Source organism: Pholis gunnellus (genome assembly GCF_910591455.1).
Source record: "Pholis gunnellus genome assembly, chromosome: 18".
Taxonomy (NCBI): domain Eukaryota; kingdom Metazoa; phylum Chordata; class Actinopteri; order Perciformes; family Pholidae; genus Pholis; species Pholis gunnellus.
In genome coordinates, this window is record NC_136545.1 from 16,656,543 (window position 1) to 16,678,887 (window position 22,345).

The 22,345-nt window shown below is 41.9% G+C and overlaps 1 protein-coding gene across 1 annotated transcript in view; it reads right to left on the reverse strand.

Moving 5' to 3' along the window:
* garnl3 (GTPase activating Rap/RanGAP domain like 3) overlaps positions 1-7,093 on the reverse strand; it is a gene marked incomplete at its 5' end in the record, with an annotated part of 54,808 nt that extends 47,715 nt beyond the window's left edge. Inside the window, one exon of the mRNA XM_079178439.1 lies at positions 6,996-7,093. Coding sequence (XP_079034565.1) covers positions 6,996-7,093 — 98 coding nt within the window. The remainder of the gene's footprint in view (positions 1-6,995) is intronic.
* Between the last annotated feature and the right edge of the window lie 15,252 nt (positions 7,094-22,345).

Below are 22,345 nucleotides of genomic sequence, written 5' to 3' on the forward strand. Positions count from 1 at the left end.
TAATGCGTAGGTATGCGTCTTAAAGCCCTAAATGGAAGCAGATGTTTCAGTCGAAGAGTAGACGTACATAGGGCTGTAATCAAGTGAGGGATTTTTCTCTCCTTTTTTTTTTTTTTTTCCTCCAGTAATTTGAATCTATTTTTCTGACTAAATGAGCCCGGTGCTCTGCGTTGTGCGCATGGCTGAACTGTGCCGGGTTGTGCTGAGCTATGCAGCCACATATGGGAGTGATTACAGTCCAGTGTTTATCAGACCTCACTGAGGGACTGACTACGCGACTGAGCAGAGCAGAACCAGCCTTGCACACCATTTCAATTTCCCAGCTACAACCTTCTATGGAAATCAGACAAGTGATACAATATTGCACCAACACCGAGCATGCAATCCTAACTCCTGGAAGCAACATCTTTGATTATCAAAGTCTGTTTCACAGGTGCTTAGGGAGTAGTCTACCACTGCATATGTGAAAAAGGAGCTGTGCGAAATCTGATAAACTGCCTCAAGTGATGTCCCATGGGTCAGCGCCAGTTGGGGCTGCAGCCGGCCGTGGTACTTAACTTCTATCCGTAGTGACAGTAGAGACAACGACTTTAACACAGGAGACCGCTGTTTACTTTCCATTTAACAATGAAGATCCCATAACCTCATTTCAACTTAAACAATCATGTTTCCCGAACTAAACCAAGTGGTTTCTATGACTGCACCTAACCCAGCCTTAACCATAGCGTTGTCACATCATCACACAATCATCTAAAATGGTTTTGGAGGGTACTGAACAATGATGTTGACCAGCTGATAGGGGCGTTGGATCAGAAAATGCTTCTGTGTCGTCAACAAAAATATATTTTGTGAAGAACTTCTCGACCGAACGATTAAAGGAAATAATGTTTTTATTGAAGTAATTAAAATGTTCTTTAATAAACAGTCTACACTGCGTCTTCATTCTCTGTTGTCCAATCTAAACTATGAGTGTAAAAGTCTGTGTGTGGTATTTGCCGCTAACGTGTGTGTGTGTGTGTGAGGGCTACATGAGTTCACAGTATGCAAAGCAGAGGAGTGCACCAAGTCAGCAAAAATGTCAGTAAGTCCATCAATTCAACTCCCGGCTGGCTGCTTTATGACAGACCGTAACGCAGAGGGAGACTCAGCCTACCACGACCACTTTCCCTCTGTCTGTTACAGAGATGGTCCTGTCCATGTTGCTGCATTCTCAGATCTAAAAACCATAGAAAACATGTCTGACATTCAAAACACATGTTCTTCATTCACATGCTGCTTTGAAGCCTATTGTAAAAAGCTTCACCAGGAAACCACAAGAGGACAACCTCTAATACAGATTTCCTTTTCTCTTTAAAAAAAAAAAAGGCACATATGCTCAAAACTCCCTTGCCCATTCCTTTAAAAAAAGCACCTGAATGCAGCACCTCAGCTACATTTGGCTCCAGTCTTTGTGCCAATCTGTGCAAACTACAGCAAAACCCCTGGAAACTGCAGTCACACAAAAAAAAACCACTGTGGGTTTAGCAGAGGGAGAGGTTAATGAAGATGCTGATAGCATTTCAAAAGGAAATGCACTGAAATGACCTCTGAAGTGAGAGGTTCAGGTAAAGAGGAAGATGAGTGAGGGAAGGAGTCTGTCAGAGTTTCGGGCGGCCGCAGGATCTATTTTTGCTCCGTTAATGCGGCCGCTGTTGCAGGGGGAAGTTTATCGCCGCTCTATGAGAAGCTTTTTGTTCATGGAGGCATGCTTGGACGGTAAAAGCAAGGAGGGGCTGGATTGATTAATGAACAGCTCACATATCAAAGCAAACTAATCCAGACCATCTTTTTTTTCCCCCTTCCTGCATTGTGAACAAGCTCCTCATCCTTACCGTATTTGTTAGGTCTAAGTTACAAAATTAAACCATACGCTCTAATCACACACTGCCCCTGCGTTAGCGCCGATGATGAATGGGCTTTTCGGCTCCCTGCCAGAGCATGCCTTTCCTTAAATGAACTACAAATGTTCTGTTATGGATTGACAAGCGAGCCCAAAGACTCCCAACGCGGTTAGTTTCCACTGCATAAGAATTTGCTGATGTTGCCATTGACCTCATTAGAAAGCACGGTGCTGACCTTTTTCTGATTTTTTGATGCCGGCTTCATCTGATAAAATCTTCCCATGGTGGTCAGTGTGTGTGTGTATGCTTGCTGTTTTTCGTAGAATGTGTTACTGCCTGTTCACATAATTTCCCTTTGTGTCTCCGGCACTCTCTGTCTCTTAGAGTTAGGTTTGTTCTGCCAGTTGGTGGTCAGAGCTGAGCCAGTGATTTCCTGGCTCCTTCATGTGTCACCGCGTGGTCTAATCTCATTCACACACAATTAGCCGGGGGATGACAGGAAGACGTTTGAGACAGACCAGAGTCATGAGTTGATATGCCGCAATTGTTATGAAAATAAATGGGAAAGAAACGCTAAATAGGTTCGGAAATGTTGTTCCTGGAGGAGATCCAGACTCGACTGTCAAGCTCCAGACTCGAGGGCAAAGAACTTGCCCAAAGTCGTGTGTGCTTGTTTTAAGCTTTTACAATCCTATGACATTGCAGACTCACATTTTTTTTGTCATAAGCGGTTAAAGAAAATCAATGCAGCAGAACCAGAGATATTGCCTTTTTTATTTTATGCATTCTTTGTCCTTGTCTAAAATCTGGCGCCTACATTACCCACAAAGCAATTTGACCATGACAGTTCAGTAGCAGATCCAGGTGTTACAGTAGCAGTTCATGTAGCTTTCTAGCTCCACACCCCATGAATCATATATTTGAACTGTATCCATATGTACTGCAGATACACAAATATACATTAAAAAAACCTCTTTCAATTGTCATATACAGATACATACATGACATCTGACCGTTGCATTTAACCCACCCTAACTATTTTAGCAGCAGTGGACTGTTTTGATGCACCCAGGAACAACTTGGGTTTCAGTGTCTTGCTCAAGAACACTTTGACGTGCAGACTGTAGGAGCTGGGGAACGAACTGTACTCACTGAGCCAACCCTACAACGACCACACAACAACATACAGCCACCTGCAACTATCAACCACCTGAGACCAGCATAGAAGAGGAAAATGACCAAACAATTGGTTCCAGCGGTCCTGAACAGATTTTCTGCTTTCACCTGCTACTCCGCAGCTTCCTGCTGTCAGTGAGACGATATGCCAGCTGGCAGTCCGCTGACTTTGTTAGAGAAGGCTTAGTCACTACGAAGCTGTGCCCAAAACACAGTCAGAAATAATAATATAATGTGACGTATTTAACCTGAAGCAGATTAACGTGTGGGGATTAGGACAAATCACCAGAATTTTTACTTCTCGTTAAGATTTATAATAATCTTGTATTTAGATTCGTTACTCAAAGACGTCTCTCCCCTCAGTGGTAGAACATAACAAAGCACATTTACTCAAGTACTGTACTTAAGTACATTTTGAGATGAGACAGCTTAAACTACTAGTTACTTTTCAGATTAAGACTTTACATATAAAACACATGATAACTATATAGAGACGCAAACACATTAAATCAGGGGTTCAGGACCTTTGTTAGCTAGTTCAAGTCCAGTTGGGGCTCCTCAGATGTCTATGAGACTTTTCCACTATAAACGGTTTCATTTGATAATTAAGGCCGAAGAGGTCAAATCATACAATACAACAAAAGCAATTGCAGAAAAATCAATAAAGCTTTCTTCTCCCGTTAACCATCTCACGTCCCCTCAGGTTTATCTTGGGACCCTTTAAAGTGGCCGACCCGCCTGACATCCCACAGAATTGTCAACTCGTTACGCTCCGTTTCTTCAGTCTGACATTGCCTCCACTCAAATCAATTTCCATTGGGGATTTGGGTTTTCACCAAACCAATCACTAGAGACCAACGTATCTGCTTGAATCTATCGTCACTTTCAGGGGACAGGCGTCGTGTTGCCATGACATGTCTGTAGTCCCTGACTCAGAGATATCGGGTAATTCTCCCTTATAGAACCGTGTCTTTTCTAGGAGGATTTGTGTTCATTTTTTACTTGTGGCGGTATGACAGAGGTAAATAATAAATGTTTCTCGACATCAAAGCAGAGTGCTGTTCGATCCTTTTAATCAATTTAGAACAGCCTCGGTGGCAGCGTGAGTGTCGTCAGTAGCGGTCTCCATTGTTATTAGTACTCCTGGGTTCTGGCGCACAGCTTTTCAAAAGCTTGACAACAGCTTAACACTGGCGTAAGTCCCGCCCCTGGGGCTGATTGGCTAATGGTTAGTCCTCCCCTGCTGCGCTTGTTGATCGATTACTTTTTAAAATCGAGAAATTGACGTTTCATGACACGTTGTTGTCGGACGAAATGGTCTACTCGAACTTGTGAAGTAGGCGGACTCAAAGATCTGGACCCAGGCAATTGGCCGACCCGTAGTGTTGGGAACCATTTTACAAACTACCTAACTGTATATAAAGTACTTAAAACTAGCTCCATCTCAACCAGCTTAACTTAATACTCAACTGCTGCTTATGAATTGATGCATCACCATTTACAATTAATAATGTCATATATATATAAAATAATATAACACTTACGGGGCTATTTTTCTGCATAATGTGTGCTTTTACTTTTGATACTTTAAGTACACTTGCTGATAACACCTCTGTACTTTTAATAGTAATGGAGTATTTCCACATCATTGTGTGTTCTGGTATTTTTACAAAGGATCCGAGGACCACTGTCACACAATATGCCTGTAGCCTGGAGGAGAAAAAGAAGGCAGATCATTGTCAAGATAAAACTACCTTATGACATACTTCCACAGGCAAACATATGGAAACACTTCAGCCAGTGTGTGTGTGTGTGTGTGTGTGTGTGTGTGTGTGTGTGAGCATGAGAGAGCACGTTTTTTGAACATACTGTCTGAATGTGTTGGTCATGCCTCTCTGCAGTACGATGAATTATACACAGACTTCTCAGCAGCGGCCCTTTGCTTGAGTGTCTTCCATATTCCCTCAGTATAGCGGAGAGTCTATTTCCCCCACGCACTTCAGATTGATCGTCTGTTAAACTGCTAGTGTCTGAGAGACAGTCTGCCAGGAAGCCTTACAACTGTGACTCCGGGTCCACAGCGTACAGCCAAAGAGGAAACAAGGTCCGTCATCACAACACAGGGCAAATCAAGCTAATTAGAAGAGATGTGTGATTTGATTGCAAGTGCTTGGCACAAAGCTGGCCAAATCTCGCCCCCGCATGCACCCTGACCACAGTACATGGCACTATTTGGAAAGTGGGACCTGGCAGCCTGGATGGAGAGACATCTCACATCACACACACACATATTGAGACAAAGTTATCAGCTATAAGAGCAATGAAGCGAGATTCATGAGTACATTTGCACTTCATGTACACCTCCGCAGATCTGTCTGAAATGGCAGGAAATGAGAGTGGAGGTGGAAGTAAGGGAGGTGATGTAATCAGAACAATACAATCAAGATAATGACGGCTACAGCTGCCACAGTGAGTTGATTAATTGATCAGCCGATGGAGAGAAAATGAACTGTTTTGATAATCTACACATCTAAACAGTTATCAAACGGGGGAATTGTCTGCTTTTCCCAGTCTTACGTTACAGTAAACTGAATATTGTTTTAGGTTTGGACTGTAAGACAGACACAACTAGACATGTATTGTTCATCATCTTTAGCTCTAATATACTGAAGTTCACTCTCACTGAAAATGACTGCGTTTAATGAATTGAGCCAATTTAGTTTGATACAGCGGCACAATACCTTTACCCAGCACAGATGGGTTATTTTGACCTAGCGTTTGCTAAGGTTTTACCTTAAAACGGTCACAATGTATTGTTCATTTTTCCAAAACAATATCATATTGAAAACTGCAAAAGGATGCACACAATATTGAGTGTGCATGTATACACTGTATGCTTTACAGACCAAAAATACTTCAGTTTCGTAGATAATGAAGATAATCGTTTATTGCATCCCAAATGAAAACAGCTCAAAGCTTGATGAAGGCATCACATGCTGTCATGCTCAATCACTCTGCTCTAACACACATCTTGGCAAACAATGCTCAGCTAGGGAGTCTTGTGGACAGCGGGTGCTTGTGGAAAGAGGAAGGAACTGGTGTGTCACGTCAGTAAAAGTGAGAGCCTTTACATAATACCAGCTAGTGTACCACAGTACACAAACTGACACATTACTTGAAGAAGAGACCGCACAGGGAGCAGGTTGGGATATGCAAACAGATATGCAAACAGAAGGCCGCATATCTCCAGGTTTTACCACGCTGCAAAGGCAAATCAGCAACACATTATGTGGTCTGTCTGTCACCAAGACCACCTGCCTTCATGCCTTAGTGGCCTCGGGATGAGTGTGCGCACTCACTCACTCACTCACTCACTCACAGGTCTCCAGTTGTGCCTCATACGACTACAGCAAGTGATTTGATCCCTCAAATAATCATCTCCTGTATTAAAAACCTGCACAATCTCAGCCTCTCCGAGGCTCATGATTTGGACGGCATTGAGCCGCAGCTGGGCTGCCCAATCAAACTCAGGTTTTGGCTCTGGACGGCGTCCTGACACTAAGAAGCTTTGACAACATTGCAGAGTCAGGTGCAGACGAAATGTATCCGTGCGTAACGCTCCCCACCACAGACCGGTGGTTGGAAATGGATAGCGCACGGCGTTGAGATGAGAAATGATGAGATGAACAAAAGACGTTACTATGTGATTTTGACCAGAGAGGTGAAAAAAAACAGACTACACTCTTTAGAAAGACTGCAGATTCTCCCCCCCCCCCCCCCCCCTCATCCACAAGGTGAAAGACAAATCATTGCGTGGCCATATGTAGAGTGACACTTCTTTGCAGGAGATTGCAGTTCATGTGGGATAGTCTCGCCGATTTGATCGCCCTCTTGTCCCAGACAAAATAAATCGTCCCCCTCAAACAAAAGAGGACCTACCTGGTAATCTCGAAGCTGCAACCTTTCCGAAGGAGCAAGGCTCTCTTCCGCATGATGCCTTTGTCTCTGCCGAGGTACACATTTTTATCTGAATTCATGGGTGCTGGGTAGACTCGGGGAAACAGCAGCGCTTCCTTTTTTTTTTTTTGGAAGGAAAAAATAAAAGTTAAAAAAAAAAATGCGAGACTGCGAGAAGCGGAAGAGGGAAAAAATTGAAACGGACTACTCGAAAAAGAGGAGGAGGAAAAAAAAAATCCTCTGACGCTTGGTCCACCTCAGCGGTGCAAGGAAAGTGATCTTGCAGACTTTTCCCCTTCAGGCCAGACACAAGACGGGGTTGTCGGAGCTTTTAAAGGTGCATGATGTCGGTGGTATTTCCATACGGGCAGGCTGTGGAGGAGCTGCAGCAGTTGTCAACCTGAGCGGAATGCGCTGAATCTTGAACTGTGGAGCTCACAGCGCTCCTTCAGCTTCAGCCCGGCACTGAGCGGCTGCTTAAGACTTCACGAGACTGATGGAGAGGGAGAGAGAGAGGGGGAGGGAGAGAGAGAGAGCGAGGAGCGAGAGAGAGAGAGAGAGAGAGAGAGAAAGAGGTAGCTGCTCAGACTATAAGTGACTATAAGTGAGAGTGAGCTGAAATTAAGTTATTATTATGTGGGTGAGAAAGCAATAGAGTCAGAATAAATAGTGCTGTGATTTACTATATAAATCACACAGTATGTAGGGTATGATCTAAAGGGGTTTTCAATTAATAAGAGCTTCTAAATGAGACATGCAATATATTTTTCTCCTTTAAAAATAAATGAAATCAAGTTATATTTTGGATTTTGGATGAGAGCAATATTTGCAACCTGGAGTATTATTTTTAAAATATTACATTTTATTGCGGCTCATTTGTGTTCTGATTTCATGCAACGGGACAACAGTTCTTTGGTCGTTGGATCCTCTTTTGTGGTTTTCTACAAACCATTACTGACTTTTGAGTGCACGTTTCCTTCTCACTCAGTCTGGATTAGTGGATTGTTTACTCATGGATTCACCTTATCATCATCATGGAATGTTGTACTAAAAAGGCTGTAGCTCTGGTACCCACGTGATGTGTCAGACTGTTAATATATCATTAGCTTAAAAAAGCAAGGTAAAAGTACAATTTATATTTCTATAAGATATCCCAAATCAAAGTGTGCTCCGCCAAACGGTAGAGGAGACCTTGAAGCAATGTTTACTCTGCTAAAACAACGCTCTGCTACCCAGCTGTGGGTGCTATGAATTAGGTGATTAGCTGCAAACATATAATGGTTGGGGTTGCATCCTGTGCTCCATTAGGGTGTAATGATGAGGGGTGATTCAGAGGGCACCCAGAGAGAGACTGGGTATTATCAGCCAGTTCACACAAGGTCAGTCTGTGTGTTTGTCTATCCATCCATCCATCCATCCATCCATCCATCCATCCATCCATCCATCCATCCATCCATCCATCCATCCATGAGAAGGCCGATGACATTTACCAGTCGAACAGCCAGTTATTTCCTTCAGGAGTTGGTAGAGACCAAAACAGAGCTAAAAGAGAGTGAACAATGGACTTAATTTAATGAGGTGGACACAAGCCCAGCTCCAAATGAATTATAAAGTTGTGCCGTAACTGTTAAATTTGTTAACTGTTTGCTAACATGTCTGCCATATCCACTTACAGTAAAAGGTAATAGTATGTCAGTGTTGTTGTTTCCGCTGCCCTCAAGTGGTGAAAAAGAAAAACAGTTATTGTGTTTAAGGATTGTCTAAAGATTACGATTTGAAACATACCTCCTGTTTTACTTTTGTGGCAAAACCATTGAATCGTTGATCTGTGAAATGCCAAAACAGCAGCACAAGGACAAAAGAGTTGTACAATCACTGAATTGATTCCGTAATATCAGTTACACAGAAAAATCTCAAGTTTGCTAACAACAGCTTACATTAGCCCACCACAAGCTACTTTGTGTGTTGATTCAAGCACAGGTGAGTTTTAATGCGTATGAATTCCAGTTTCCATCGATAAGAGGAAGATTTATGTAAATCTCATTCCTGTGAACGGTCAAAATTAATCTGAGCATAATGTGGCAACAACCTCTTCCACAGAAAGGAAAGATATAACAGCACAGCATCTCTGTGGTTTCTACTTTGATCAGTCAATAATCATGTAGTTGTTGTAGGTTGTTGGTTGTACATTTCACCCTTTCCATCCGATAGAAGAAAAAGTAAGCGGATGACTCCCACACACTGTATGTATTCACACACACACACACACACACTCTGTCTAGTATGTCGGCCCACTGTTTAGATGAGGAATTCTCTCAACATGACTCACGCAGCTGCATTCAAAGAAAGACCCGGCCATGTTTGTGTGATTGGAAAGACTTTTGTAGCTCTCAAACCTTCTGACTCACAGCTTACCACCTCTCTCGATGGTGAGACGTCTTTAAATAGCTGCTCTCACATTACCGCTTATCAATCTCGTCACGTAGCACCTATGGCAGGATAAAGTGCAACGCACTGTGCTGAAGCATTCTTTTTTTTGCTTTTTATTAATTGCCATTAATAAGTAATTTTTTTTTTGCTTCTAAACATGATAAAATACACGTTTTACAAATGAATATCACATTTTTTAAGTTCGAACATCCTCTGGACTTGATTAAATGCATTCACTGGTGGAGTCACGGGATCTTGCGCAATGTCCATGCAGCTTGTTTCTCTATTCACTGAACATGGGCGACACTGAAAGGCCTTGTAAGTCTGCGACCTTCAGCGGGACTTAATGGAAATGTGTATAAACATATTCTGGCCTTTAGGAAATCCTGAATCCTGAATAATATTATAGCTGCTTTTAGGCTGTAGCTCATGCATTCAGCACAAACCAATTGAAGATGGAATGGACAACACAATGTAAAATAGGTTTCTAGAGCAATCCCTTTGACATGATAAATCATTTGATCCATTGTTAGCATAAAATTCATTACAACAGCTTTATATGATTTAGTTTCCATGGAAAATGTACTACAACAGCAGGTGCAGCATCACCTTTTATTGTGTATGAGTATGTTTTAAAAGATCAACAAATGAAGCATGAGTGAGTTTTGGAAAAGTTAAACAAGAGTTTATGAAGTGCAACAGTTTTATGTGTTAATAATCATTGCTGCCATGAGTTCCATGTCTGTCCAAGTCTCCATCAGCTCGATCAACTCAGTAATGACCAGCTGCCATTTTCAACATGCGTGTGTCCTGGGGAGTGTGGCGTATGAGCCGTAGCCAGCCTCCTGCTCCGATCTTGGCTCAGTCTCCATCACCAGACTGACCAGTGACATTCAATGTGCATTTTGAGGTCATTTCATCCCGAAAGAAGCAGACAGTAATTCTTCATGCAGCCTCCATTAGTCAGGAAGTGTCAGTTTGGGCGACAAGAGGCGAGAGGCAACAGACACACACACTTTTAAGAGGGACACTGTGTGGCCAATAACAGTTGGGATTAGGAGGTGAGGGAAGAGCTCAGTTGGTGCACCAACTGACAACTGAGTCGTTCCTGCTTTAGACCCCTGACAGAGTTAAACTGTACTTGATTGTCATGACTGACAGGCAGACGGATACATTTTTGGGGGAACATTTGGGGGAACATTTGGGTGTCACAGCACCTCAATACAAACAAAACAGCTATAAAATTGAAGATGACAAACCAAGAACATACATCACATTTGATACAGTATTTACAGATTGGTGAATTGCAAAGCAACAGTTTTCATAAATATGCCTAATTTTTTTCTCCCTTGTGCATAAAGGCCTTAACTCTTGGCAAGATGACGAACATAATAAGCAAATGTGTTACTATTTCTGCTGGTTTAGACTCTAGAGGCCACACATTATGAAGCAAAAAAAAATGTGAAACTCATTATGCGCTTATTGAATAAGAGTTCTCAACAGCATCCCGGCCTGCTGTGGCAGAGTCTGCTGCTGCAGGATGCTAATGTATGCATCTATGCATGTAATGCGAATGATGGTCTGTACACCCCCATATTGTCTGAACAATTTGTCTGAACAAAGGGCTTCTGTTGCACTGTCAGCACGTCACAAAGTAAGTTTGCAAGAGTCAAAAAGAATGAATTGCGTATAACCAATCCCCTCTAACCTGCAGCGGATGGAGATAGTGTTGGTGATAGGGAGAGAAAAGCACAACCTTGGCAGCATGAATATGGAGCCTCCTCTATATCGCTTCACCTCCTGTCTCAGCTGCCTGTAAATGGACTGATTCATTGGTGTCTTGCTGACCTGAGCAATAAAGAAAGAGCAAGGAAGAGAGCGGGGCCACAATATGTTGCCAGACCACAGTTGAGGTGAGTCTATCAGTGACACTGGGTCCCATGCCAGCAGACCACCGCAACCCAAATGTGAAACACACTGTGGTGACATTTAACAAAAATGATGCCAACATTGGCACACATTCTGGGTCGCAGGGTTTTTTGAGGAGGTAAAAGAGGGGGGGTGTTGGTGTCAGCAGCTTGTCATCCCCTGAGGATTCTCAATGGGCAGCAGTGTACAGAGATGGAAAAGGAAGTGCCAAATGGCACTGCAGAAACCACTTTTTCAAAAAGAATACACTGGGAGGAGCTGTTATTTTGCTCGGAGCCATACTACTAATACGGTTTCATCGCTTTCTGAGAACTGAAGCGAAGGACAGTGATTGCGGATTAAGGCGGTGGTTACAAACCGTTGTGACTTGTGACCGCTTAAATGAAAGCAATATAGCACATGTGCCCCCTCACCACAGATTATATATAGCCTTTGTGTGGCAGTTCAACCATATAGGGACTTTTACAGATTGATTCATTTGAAGCGAGGTTAGAGGTTGAACAGTCTCGTATTACACAAGAAAACAAGCAAGAAACAACATCATTTTGTGCAACCTAAACATATGTTTTCCTTTCTTATCCCTTTAATGATTTTGGGATATCGTGGTGCATTATTAATGTTGCATTATTAAAAAAAAATCAGAATAACGCTGGGGAGAGCCTTACTTTAAACAAAAAAACAACAACATAAAGTTCAGCTCTCTCTCAAAATAATTTTTGTTTGTAATGTTGAAAATGAAAAGAAACCTTATAATGCTTGCGCCCCCTGCAATATGATGATCTAATCATTATTCAAATCCATTCATCAGAGGCTCAAAGCTCAAGATCAACTGTTAGTGTGTGTGTGTGTGTGTGTGTGTGTGTGTGTGTGTCCTGGTCTGTGTGTGAACAGGTGCAGGGGTTTTGTTGGGGTTGACGGTGATCATTCAGACCGAGGAAAAAGACTTCAAGGGCATCGTTGGCGTGATGAAGGACTTCATGATGTTTACTGGCTTTTCACTGTGCTGCAGATACACTATGCACACACGCACTTAACGCAATCTTACAGTTACACCCGCCACTCCTTCCTCCTCTCCTTCTCCTGCCTGCTAAAAAAAATAATCACACAGCTAATCAGAGAGGTCACAGACTGAAATCATGATTACAAGGAAATCTGCAAAGGAAGAGCCAGTAAGTGCTGGAGTTACCCTTTTGTTCTAAGGAACCCTCTCTGTCCTCTGGTAATGAAAGTCATGCCATATGGAGTCAAATACATTTGCTCACAAATACCTCCAGTATATTTTTTTGCTCTTTTGGCAACAGCTGGTTGCAACAATAAACATATAATAGATGCAAAATTTAGAGCAATCCTCGACAAGGGCATGATACAACATGATTACTGGTGTCTTGCTTTCATATGCTCTCAAATCGCAGCTGAAAACAATCAAAGTCGAACCTCTGCTGACGGGCGTGTTTGAGCACTTTAAAGCCATTATCAGTTGAAGGATGAAGAGAATGCAAATATCCGAATTCCTTTTAAAACCATCTGTTGAGGAGAGAAAACATTCTGTGCTGCGTACTTCTGACCTCTTGTGACCTCTTGTGACATGTGCAAAACACAGTCCGGATGTTTGCCCCCATGCACATTGTCCAGCTGCCTCCAGGGTGTGTTTAACAGCTGTAACACAACAACATTACAGAACAGACATTAAAGTCAGAAATAATCCTGTCATGTTTATGGATCACTTCATATTCAACAGACGAATCTAGGAGCTGTGCCTGCTCGTGCATTGTAATGTCCTTGTTTATCTGTTTAATCTCAGTTATAATAACCACGTCTGCATGAGGAATCATGCAGTCACCTCCTCAACATCTTATTCTACTTCCCTTTCACCTGAATCACTCTAACTGAAGCTGGCCATCTTTAAAGCACTTGAGATTTTATATTTACCCAGAGGGCTACTTTGTTCTGATGCTAATCTGCCAACCTCTTTCCTACTCCACCTTTCCTTTCGTCATATATCTGTGCACGCTCTTCACTGCGGTTTGCTTTTACATATAGAAGAACAAAGATTTAATTTACTCTTCTTAAATTCTGAAGTACTGTAACTATTTATCTGACAGATGTAGTTTCTAGTTAGTTTCTAGTATCTAGTTAGTTCAAAAAACATATTAAAATAATATATAAAATATACTTTGCAGTATGAAAGATTAAACCATGGTTCCGAACCTTTTTGGCTTGTGGCCTCTTCCAAAAAATAAATCATTGTCTATTGGGACATTTCGGTTGAGTTGTGAACAGTTCCTCTGAAGAACGATTCTCCCTCTTTACTTCTCAGATGGTTTCATTAAAATAATGAACACAAAAACAATGTCAAATCTTACACCATGAATAACTATTGAAAAACGTTTGAGCTGATGGTGGTGCTGAAGGAAAATTCAGAGATTCATCCTCGAGAGATCCTGAATACCTGTCGTAAATTTCATGGCAATCCATCAAGTATTTGTCGAGATATTTCAATCTGGATCAAAGTGATAGACCTTATCCGCCACGCGAACAGCATGGCTAAAAACAAAGGAGAAAGGACCCATGCGAGAGTTAAATCAACAGCTTTTTGACACACACACACGCACACACACACACACAACAAAACTAAGAAATCAAAGCTTCACAACATAAGGACCTTGGTATTGGATTGGGTGGCGCAGATGTTCATGACATTCGGCCCACCCCTTTAATCTCTTTGAGTGTCAGTTAAAGCCTGAACCCTCATGAGCAGCACGATGGAGAATTGAACACAGCAATTACAGTCTGGCGGTCTGCGATCACAGATGTCAACTTAATGACGGTGTGAGTGTGTGTGTGTGATACAATTGTGTATTGATTTTGCATCTGCACGTGTTTGTTCACTAAAAAGTGTATTTATGTGTGTTGAACTGAGAAAGCCTAGTATGAGGTCTCAACAGAGCATACATATATACGTCTTTTTCACTGTGGTTGTTTTTGTCGTTTAAAGGCGCAGGTTGTAGGATTTAGTGGCATCCAGTGGTGAGGTTGCAGATTGCATCCAACTGAATACCCCTCCAATCACCACTACCTTTCCAAGCTTGTCGGAGAAATACTGTGGCCTTCCATTAACAAACGCCTGTGCGTGGTTTGACCTTTCTGGGCTACTGTAGTAACCATGAAGAGGACCCACTCTGTATGTAGATATGAAAGGCTCATTCTAAGGCAACGGAAAGGCAACTGTTAATAGTTTCAGATTAATGAAAACATGGTGATGGATCCCCCTAAATCTAAGCTGTTCCTTTAAGGCTTATGTGTGCCCTGGTTACCAGGGTTGGTGCATAATAAAAGAGAAGTAATAAGGTTAGGCAGCACTTCACAAGTGTGTATTTGTGGAATGAAGAAACGGAAGTCTTTGTAACTATATCGGAGTTCCTCCTAAAGAACGAGGAGTACTGCTGACTCACTTGAGTAAATTCAAGTCTGCAGGTCTCCGTGTGCCTTGGCTCCTTCCTCCCTTCTATACCTATTACAGGGTGACTCATAGCTTATCACTATGAAGCCTCTAAAGTAGACAGGCTCAACTGCACACACACGCACGCACACGCACACACACGCACACACACCCTCACTGCAGCTACCTACTCCTTGTCAGTAACACTCTTTCCCACTCTTCCTTACTGCCAAGAGTGGCAGTGAGGAACGGGTAGATGGTGCCACTCAATCGCCTCCCCTCCAGCAGTTATCAAGAGAGAGCCTGGATTGAGATTGATTTGTGTCTGCCATTTTCAGGTGGCCACATCTACAATTTACCATTAAAGTATAGTGAAAGTAAATGGAACTCTTTTAAAAGAAACAACACACAGGCGAAAAACAGAAAAGTACCAGATTCATGATAGACCATTAAAGGATAAGGTTGGCATTATCCTTCATTTTTTTCTCATTTTGAACAAATATGTTAAAACGTAAATCAGCATTGCGTCAGTCCGCCCTCACCAGCCAATCTGTGCTGATATCTGTACAGATATATTGACTTGATTTGAGCCATGCTGGCACTCTGGCTCTTGGGATGGCAATTTCCGTCTACCCCTTTGCTTCAGACTGAAATATCTCAACAACTACAGTGTAGGATGGATTACCAATATATTCTCTAAAGATGTGCGTGGTCCTAAGAGGACGAATCTTCATGACTTTGGTGGTTGCCTGACGTTTGTGACATTGACACTGGTTTATAACCAAATACCTGTTAGTCTACTGACATTAACAGCAGCCTCAGCTCTACTTTGTGATTACTGCTAACAACACATGTTCGCTAACATGCTAAACTATTATTTTGAACATGGTTCTTGCTTAACATCCACTTGTTAACATTGTAATTGTGAGTGTGTTAGCATGTGGATGTCACTATTTAGTTTAAAGCACCACTGTAACTAAGTACAGCCTCACAGAGGGGCTACTGTAACTCTATACTCTCGTGTAAGAATGCTAAATAATTTCCTAAAACACAAGGGCATTGTAATTATTTAACAAATGTTACTAGAATAGGAGTAAATTGTGCATTTGTTGGGGTCAAATTTCAACTGTAAGTTAATGCACATTTGGTATAAAATGGGAATAAAATGAACTACAGAGCTAATACATGTTGATACATCCATTGCTGTTTTTTGTATCTTCATGACATTTTTTGAGAATAAGAAAAATATACAATATCATTAAACTCACCTGTTAGGTGAAAAGGCCACACCGGAAAAATAAACAGTGTGAGCAGGGATGAAGTAATTTACTCCTACAATCTCACACGCACATGTTAAGAGAGGTGTCATGTTTCTGCAGAGGAAATCCTTCAGATGGAGACACGGATCACTGACTGAATGAATAAATGCAGCCAGGTATCATGCGTCTTCCAGCTTTCCCTTTACTTACATTAACTGGTCAATATCTTCACGGCTCACTATCTAGCTCCCCGGTGATGTCACCTATGACCCCGCGCACAATGCACACAGTTCTACGGCATGATTCAACATAATTACTCTCATTTGAAGAACAAGTAATTTAAGCAGCAGCTATGCAAATCAGATTCTTCCCTTCTTTCCAGCCTCTCTGGCTGTTGATGGCTTACTGGGGCTGTGGGTGGATCTGAGGAACAGATGTCTGGTCTCGGTGTCTCTCAGAGATGGGATTAAGATTGTCTCATGCATCCATGTAATAACCCCATCCTTCCTCTTAAATGTCACTCTGACCGATGCCCTGAGATGAGAAACATCAGTCTGTTTGGCATTTAAATGCATCAGATTTGGCAGATGGGAACGCTTTGCGCATGCACACACTCACATGTCCACTTGTATGTGTAGTGTGCACCTTCGCATGCATGTGCACTGGAGGAAGTGAACAGTAAGTACGGCTGTTGCCCTGGGAGCGTGAGGTGAGCACGGGCAGTCGCCTCAAACAGGGATTCCCAATCACCAGCTGTCAATCACCTGAGTGAGGCTCTAGCTGAAAGGCTTTCCCTGTCCAGCTTGTGTATGTAGCGATACAGATGTAATATTACATGTATTCCTTTCTGCATTTGTGTAATATCTTCTCCTCTCCTATAAAAAAGAAAATACTGATTGTTCTTACAGTTCTCTGTCCCTCTGTCATATCTATTCTCAGCGTCTTATCCCTCCCACTCATCCCCTGTTCAGTGTCAACTGTTTTTAAAACGCTGCTCTTCATAAATGAAAAAAAAAACCTTAAATGTATGTTAATTAGCATATTAGCTGACTTAACAGTGACACTTCCAATGTGGAATAAGTCTACAAGTCTATAGTTACAGTAATCTATCACATAATATCTCATTGATGTAACTTTCAGACAATAGTGCAGACATGTAGAGGCAAAGAGAGACTTTAAAATATGACAGGTGTGTTGAACAGAAACACAGACACTGTTGCAACTTTTGTTGAAAGACAACCAAAAGCTGCATCATTGGGCTGCAACCTCGTTAGCATTCATAGCTAGCATGAATTAGCATTCATGAGAATGCAAAGATAGTCCCCATCTCATCCAACTTCTTGTGTGTCAGTTCTTCTTCGCTTCACACCACAGGAGAGCTAAATACTGTGGTGTGATGTTATCATATGCTTTGTTTCACTCCTTACAAATGTTCAAAAAATAGTGTTTTCAACTGTGGGTTTTCTGTCTGTGTTATCTGAACATGATACAGGAACAAGAGGAGACTGGATGGAAACCTCTCAGTCAAGGCTGCAGGCTCTAAGTCCTCTCACGGTCTGACAATCAAATCTGTCCCTGTGTGATGGCTGCTCTTTATTGTTCTGTAACTCATTACCATAACTGAAGATGCAACTCTGCCCTTGAACACAGGGATGCATGTTCACTCTGACACTTCCAGGCACAAAGACAGACATACAAAACAACACCCACGAGCAGAAATACCCACCAATGAACACGCCACCAAAACCACAGTCTCTCTTTACCCATCTCTCGGAAGAACAGAATAAAAAAAACAAGGGACAAATAAGGTTAAAATCTGTCTGGCGCACACATACACTCATGTCCCTTCCTTTTTGAATTCAGATAATACAATAAAGAAGATAAGGAGGACGAGAGAGAGAGAGAGAGAGAGAGAGAGAGAGAGAGAGAGAGAGAGATCTATTGTGGGACAAGTTTTATCAGACAGTGAAAGATGTGACGGTATCCAGAGAGATAAGACGTTAGAAGAGACATATAGACCAACAACAGGGTTTTCATCTCTTATCCTTTCATCAGACTCAGCCCCTCCTGCTGTTAAATAAATTGCACTCTTGTCGCCTTCTGTGTGTGCATAAGCGGGGGTCAAATGTGTCATTGATTTATCTTTTTTTCATCTGTATTTATTATCACTAAAGTGTCTTTTAATCATAAAGCCTCTGATTTCATTTTAGTTCGCAGCCTTTATAAAATGCCAGTTTTACTATTTTCAGCAGCACTTTTAGAAACATGCAATGCGGAGGTGGTGAGCATCTGTTATTTTCACAATGGCCAAGATGTTGGTGGTATACATGCATGTAAGTAGCTTGAAAACAATTGAACATTTTTGAATTATACCCATACTTTGTCTAAAATAAAACCCAAAGATTCTCAATGATTATTAGTGTGTGATTGGCAGTGAAAGTAGATACAAGGATATCTCTGTTTTACTTACTACAAGCTGTTTCACTGTGAAACATCAAGGTAATTAAAAGATGATGAAATGTCTCACTGTGATCCTCTTTGTGACATTTAGTGATGTGATCAGCTGTGATGAGATGTAAGGTTTGTGAATGTGTGGCAGCTGCACCGTTGAGTGAACTGGCTCTGTGAGTTGATCAGAGTAAACGGATTAAGTCTTCATGTTCTGCCTTTCAGGTTACATCTGCCTCTGTCAATTGCAGCGTAATCTCATGTGAATCACAATGCAAACAGGTGTGTTGGAGATGCATTCAAGGCACGGTTACAGAGAAAAAAATGACTGAAATGTGGGTGAATAGGAGACAGTGGGTGAAAAGGGTAAAGGGGGGAAGATTTAAGAGAGAAGAGGTGAAGAGAAATTTAAAAATGCACTGTGCATAGGACGAACGAGAAGGAGAAAAGACGAGAGGACGGGACAAAAGTAATGGGAGCAGGAGGCTAAACAGAGACACAATGAGGATTTTTATAAATGAGATGGTAGGCCAGACAAATGACTCTCGAGGTCAAAGACAGGCCACAGTCAAAGCACATCATCTAGATGAAAGCGATGGGCTGATGAGACTGCAGGCAGCTGCAGTAACAGCTTAGAGGCTCATCGACGCTTTAAGACAACAACATGAGAATATTATTTTCTGATGTGGAGTTTGATGTGGTGATGCTGAATGAATGGGGCTTTGTGTGGCCGCTGCCTGGCAACACGACAAAGTTGCTTCAACGATACAGTCACTCCCTTCATTTAAAAAAAAAAAAAAAAAGAGAGGAAATTGAAAGACATAAATCAATTTTAGAGAAAAAGATAAATCAATGCTCCTTGGCTCAAGTGTGTGTGTGTGTGTCTTTGCGTATTCACACACTTTCCTTTCTGACATGTATGAGATTGAGTGCTGCAAATGAGACGGGATGTTTTCCCGCTACGTGTCCCTCCGGAGAGTGGTGCATCAATTTGTCACTACACTGAATAATCTGATTCATCTCCATAAGGGAGGAATTCAATTTTAAAAAGTGTGACCGGAGGGGGTTGTGTGGCTTTAAAAAAAAGGCATTATACTTTCTCCAGAAAGTCTCAAAGAGTGAAGTTTTTTGGTAGGACAGTTGAGCAATATATTCAAAAGGGAAAGGAGATGAGTTGCAATTCTAAATAATGGGAAATGGAAATTAGAGATAACAATGGGCCTCATTCACCGATATCTTCCCAAGTTTGTTCTTAAATCTGTTCTTCAGAAAGGTCCTAAAAAAAGTCTACATCAGAATCACGACGTGTTTTTAAGCTACAGAATTCATGTACCTATGTTGTTATTAGGATGAATCCTATTGTCCTCTTATGCATTGAAGGTGTGTGCCAGTTGATTCTAATTATCATAAGTAAATGAACCTGCCAATCGCCCTCAAAGGACACAAGACTGCAGGGCTGAGTGAACACAGAAATTCAAACAAAAGTCTATAGAGGGTCAAGCAAAGGACTCCAAACGTTAACAAAACCCTCAATAGAAAGTGGAGGTCCTTCTGCAGGAAGCCATATTTAGCTGCGTCAGTGATAGACATAAAATAACACACACACACTTCACTTCATTACGTTTTTGCTTTAAACGTCTCGCAGGCACACCTTTTCCGCATGAGTCCAAAGTGTTTTAAAATGTAAGGTTTTAGCGACGATGCATGCGTTTGTGAAGTACTGAGCATACGACTGGATAAATGAGACTAAGATAACTGCGTTTTTCTGAGTTCTGTTGTTAAAAGCAGCCTACAATTTACCACAGTTCATCAAGAATTATCCACATCTTTTGGAGGCATGTGAGAAAACCTAGGTTTTCTTCAAGATTTCAAGGTAACACAGGGTGAGTAATGCAATATACAATTGCTCATTTTGCGGGTGAAGTATTCCTTTTATACAGCTCTGCGGTATTTTAGCTTATTGTGTGGTCAGAGACTACAGCTGATTATCAGACAGCATGAAGGGAACGCAATCAGAAGACATGCAGGAGGGAACAAAAGTTGGAAAGCAAACGTTTGAGAAAATCTCAGAGAAACCAGCAGTTTGGGTTGCATTTTTGTCTAGTTGTTGTAATTCTTTTCCAAGGATGCCAGTCATGCTGCAGTCAAATCCGATCTCTTCCTCGGTGTGAGATGAAATAAATTGAGTGTGAGAACGTATCAGATTGGCAGAGAGCTGAAAAAGCACCGCTGAGTGAGTTTATACTGACTGACTCGCCGCTCTGCGTGTCACTGCTATTATTACTGTCAGGCACACACACAGGAATTAAAAACAGGCACATGGGGTCTGATAAGAGGTGGCAGGTCTCTCATTTAATGAACAGGGACACAGAGAGGCAGGGCAAAGGGCTTAAAATGCTGACTCATGCTTTAGTATAATGTAATAAAGACGGCTGAACTCGCAACTCTCAAACACCCCATTGCTCAGCGTTTACGGCCTTGCCGTATTGCTAGCAAGCATCTTATGAGCTGGGTCGAGTATATTAACAGTTATGCATCCTTAAGACCTCTATAAAGCTAATGGCCACCAGCTTGTGCTATCCGTGTAACTCCTAACCAACTTATAGCAATACAACAAACAACTTTACATAAAACAACACAGAGGCCACTACAATACTTCTGTATTTTGAAGGGGAAGCATGGTGCATTAATGTAGCTCAGCTGTTGAACAAAGGGGAAGTTGGTGAGTGCAAGTGAAGCATCTTATAAACACACAATTTTGCATTGCAAAGAACAGGGAGTAATTTTCTCTCCCACTGTCCATTTGTATGGATGCTGTGCTCAGCGTTTTGTCCAGATGGCAGATTACAAGCAAGGTCACACACACAGATAAACAGCATAATGAAATTATGTTTTTTTACTGCTGGAAAATCAATGAGGGTTTGTTCCTCTGCTATTTATTGCTGTATTGATAACCACAAGGAGAAGTCCCCGCCACACCTTAATAACAACACCATGGCAAACACACACAAAAAAACTAAGAGCGGTCACACTTGTGTCCAAGGCAAGGAGGCAGAGGCAGGCTGAGAGGCGGCGACTAAAAGAAAGCTGATGGAAATGGAGCAAGGGAAGCTGAAATTATACTTGTGGCCCCTCAGGGCTGCAAGAGGATGTATGAGAAATGGACGACTTGGATGACGAAATGTCAACCACCATTTACAGTTTTACACACCGTTGGATTTGTGACTGTGCAGACAAAACAAAAGTCAATATCAAGTTTTATAATGTCATTTTTTTGGCATTTAGTGGGAGTCCTGTATCAGTAAACAAAGATGTAGAAACTAAGCGGGAAGAAGCAACATAACTGCCTGCATGACTCTTTGTTCCTTATATTTATAAGCATTCTCACACTCTGTTTCATCACTTATGTCTGATAAGCAGCGCTTTTTTCAGCTGAGACTCTTTGGTTGAGTCTGGTTGCTAAAATACGGAATGGCTAAAGGACTGACCTGTCGGTCTGTGTGTGTTACTTTCTCCTCTGTTGTTGTTCAGCACTTTCAGTTGACATGTTTGGATGCGAGGGTCGGTCCTACCGCCATTGTGATTGAACGGTTGGGTAAAAAGTGACAGTGACAAGCGAAGTGTTTTACCTAAAGTTGAAAATGTTTCAACTCTCTGTGACCCCTGTTTGCATTGCACCGGATGCTCCCATTGCGAAGGGTTAAAAAAAAAAAATAACATGAACATAGCAGTTTGGGCGGTTGGCTTGTCAATAGCACAGGATTACAAAATTGTGGTTATTGCCACAGCGCTGTATCTGCCTCTTTAGCGGATAAATGCTGCAAAAA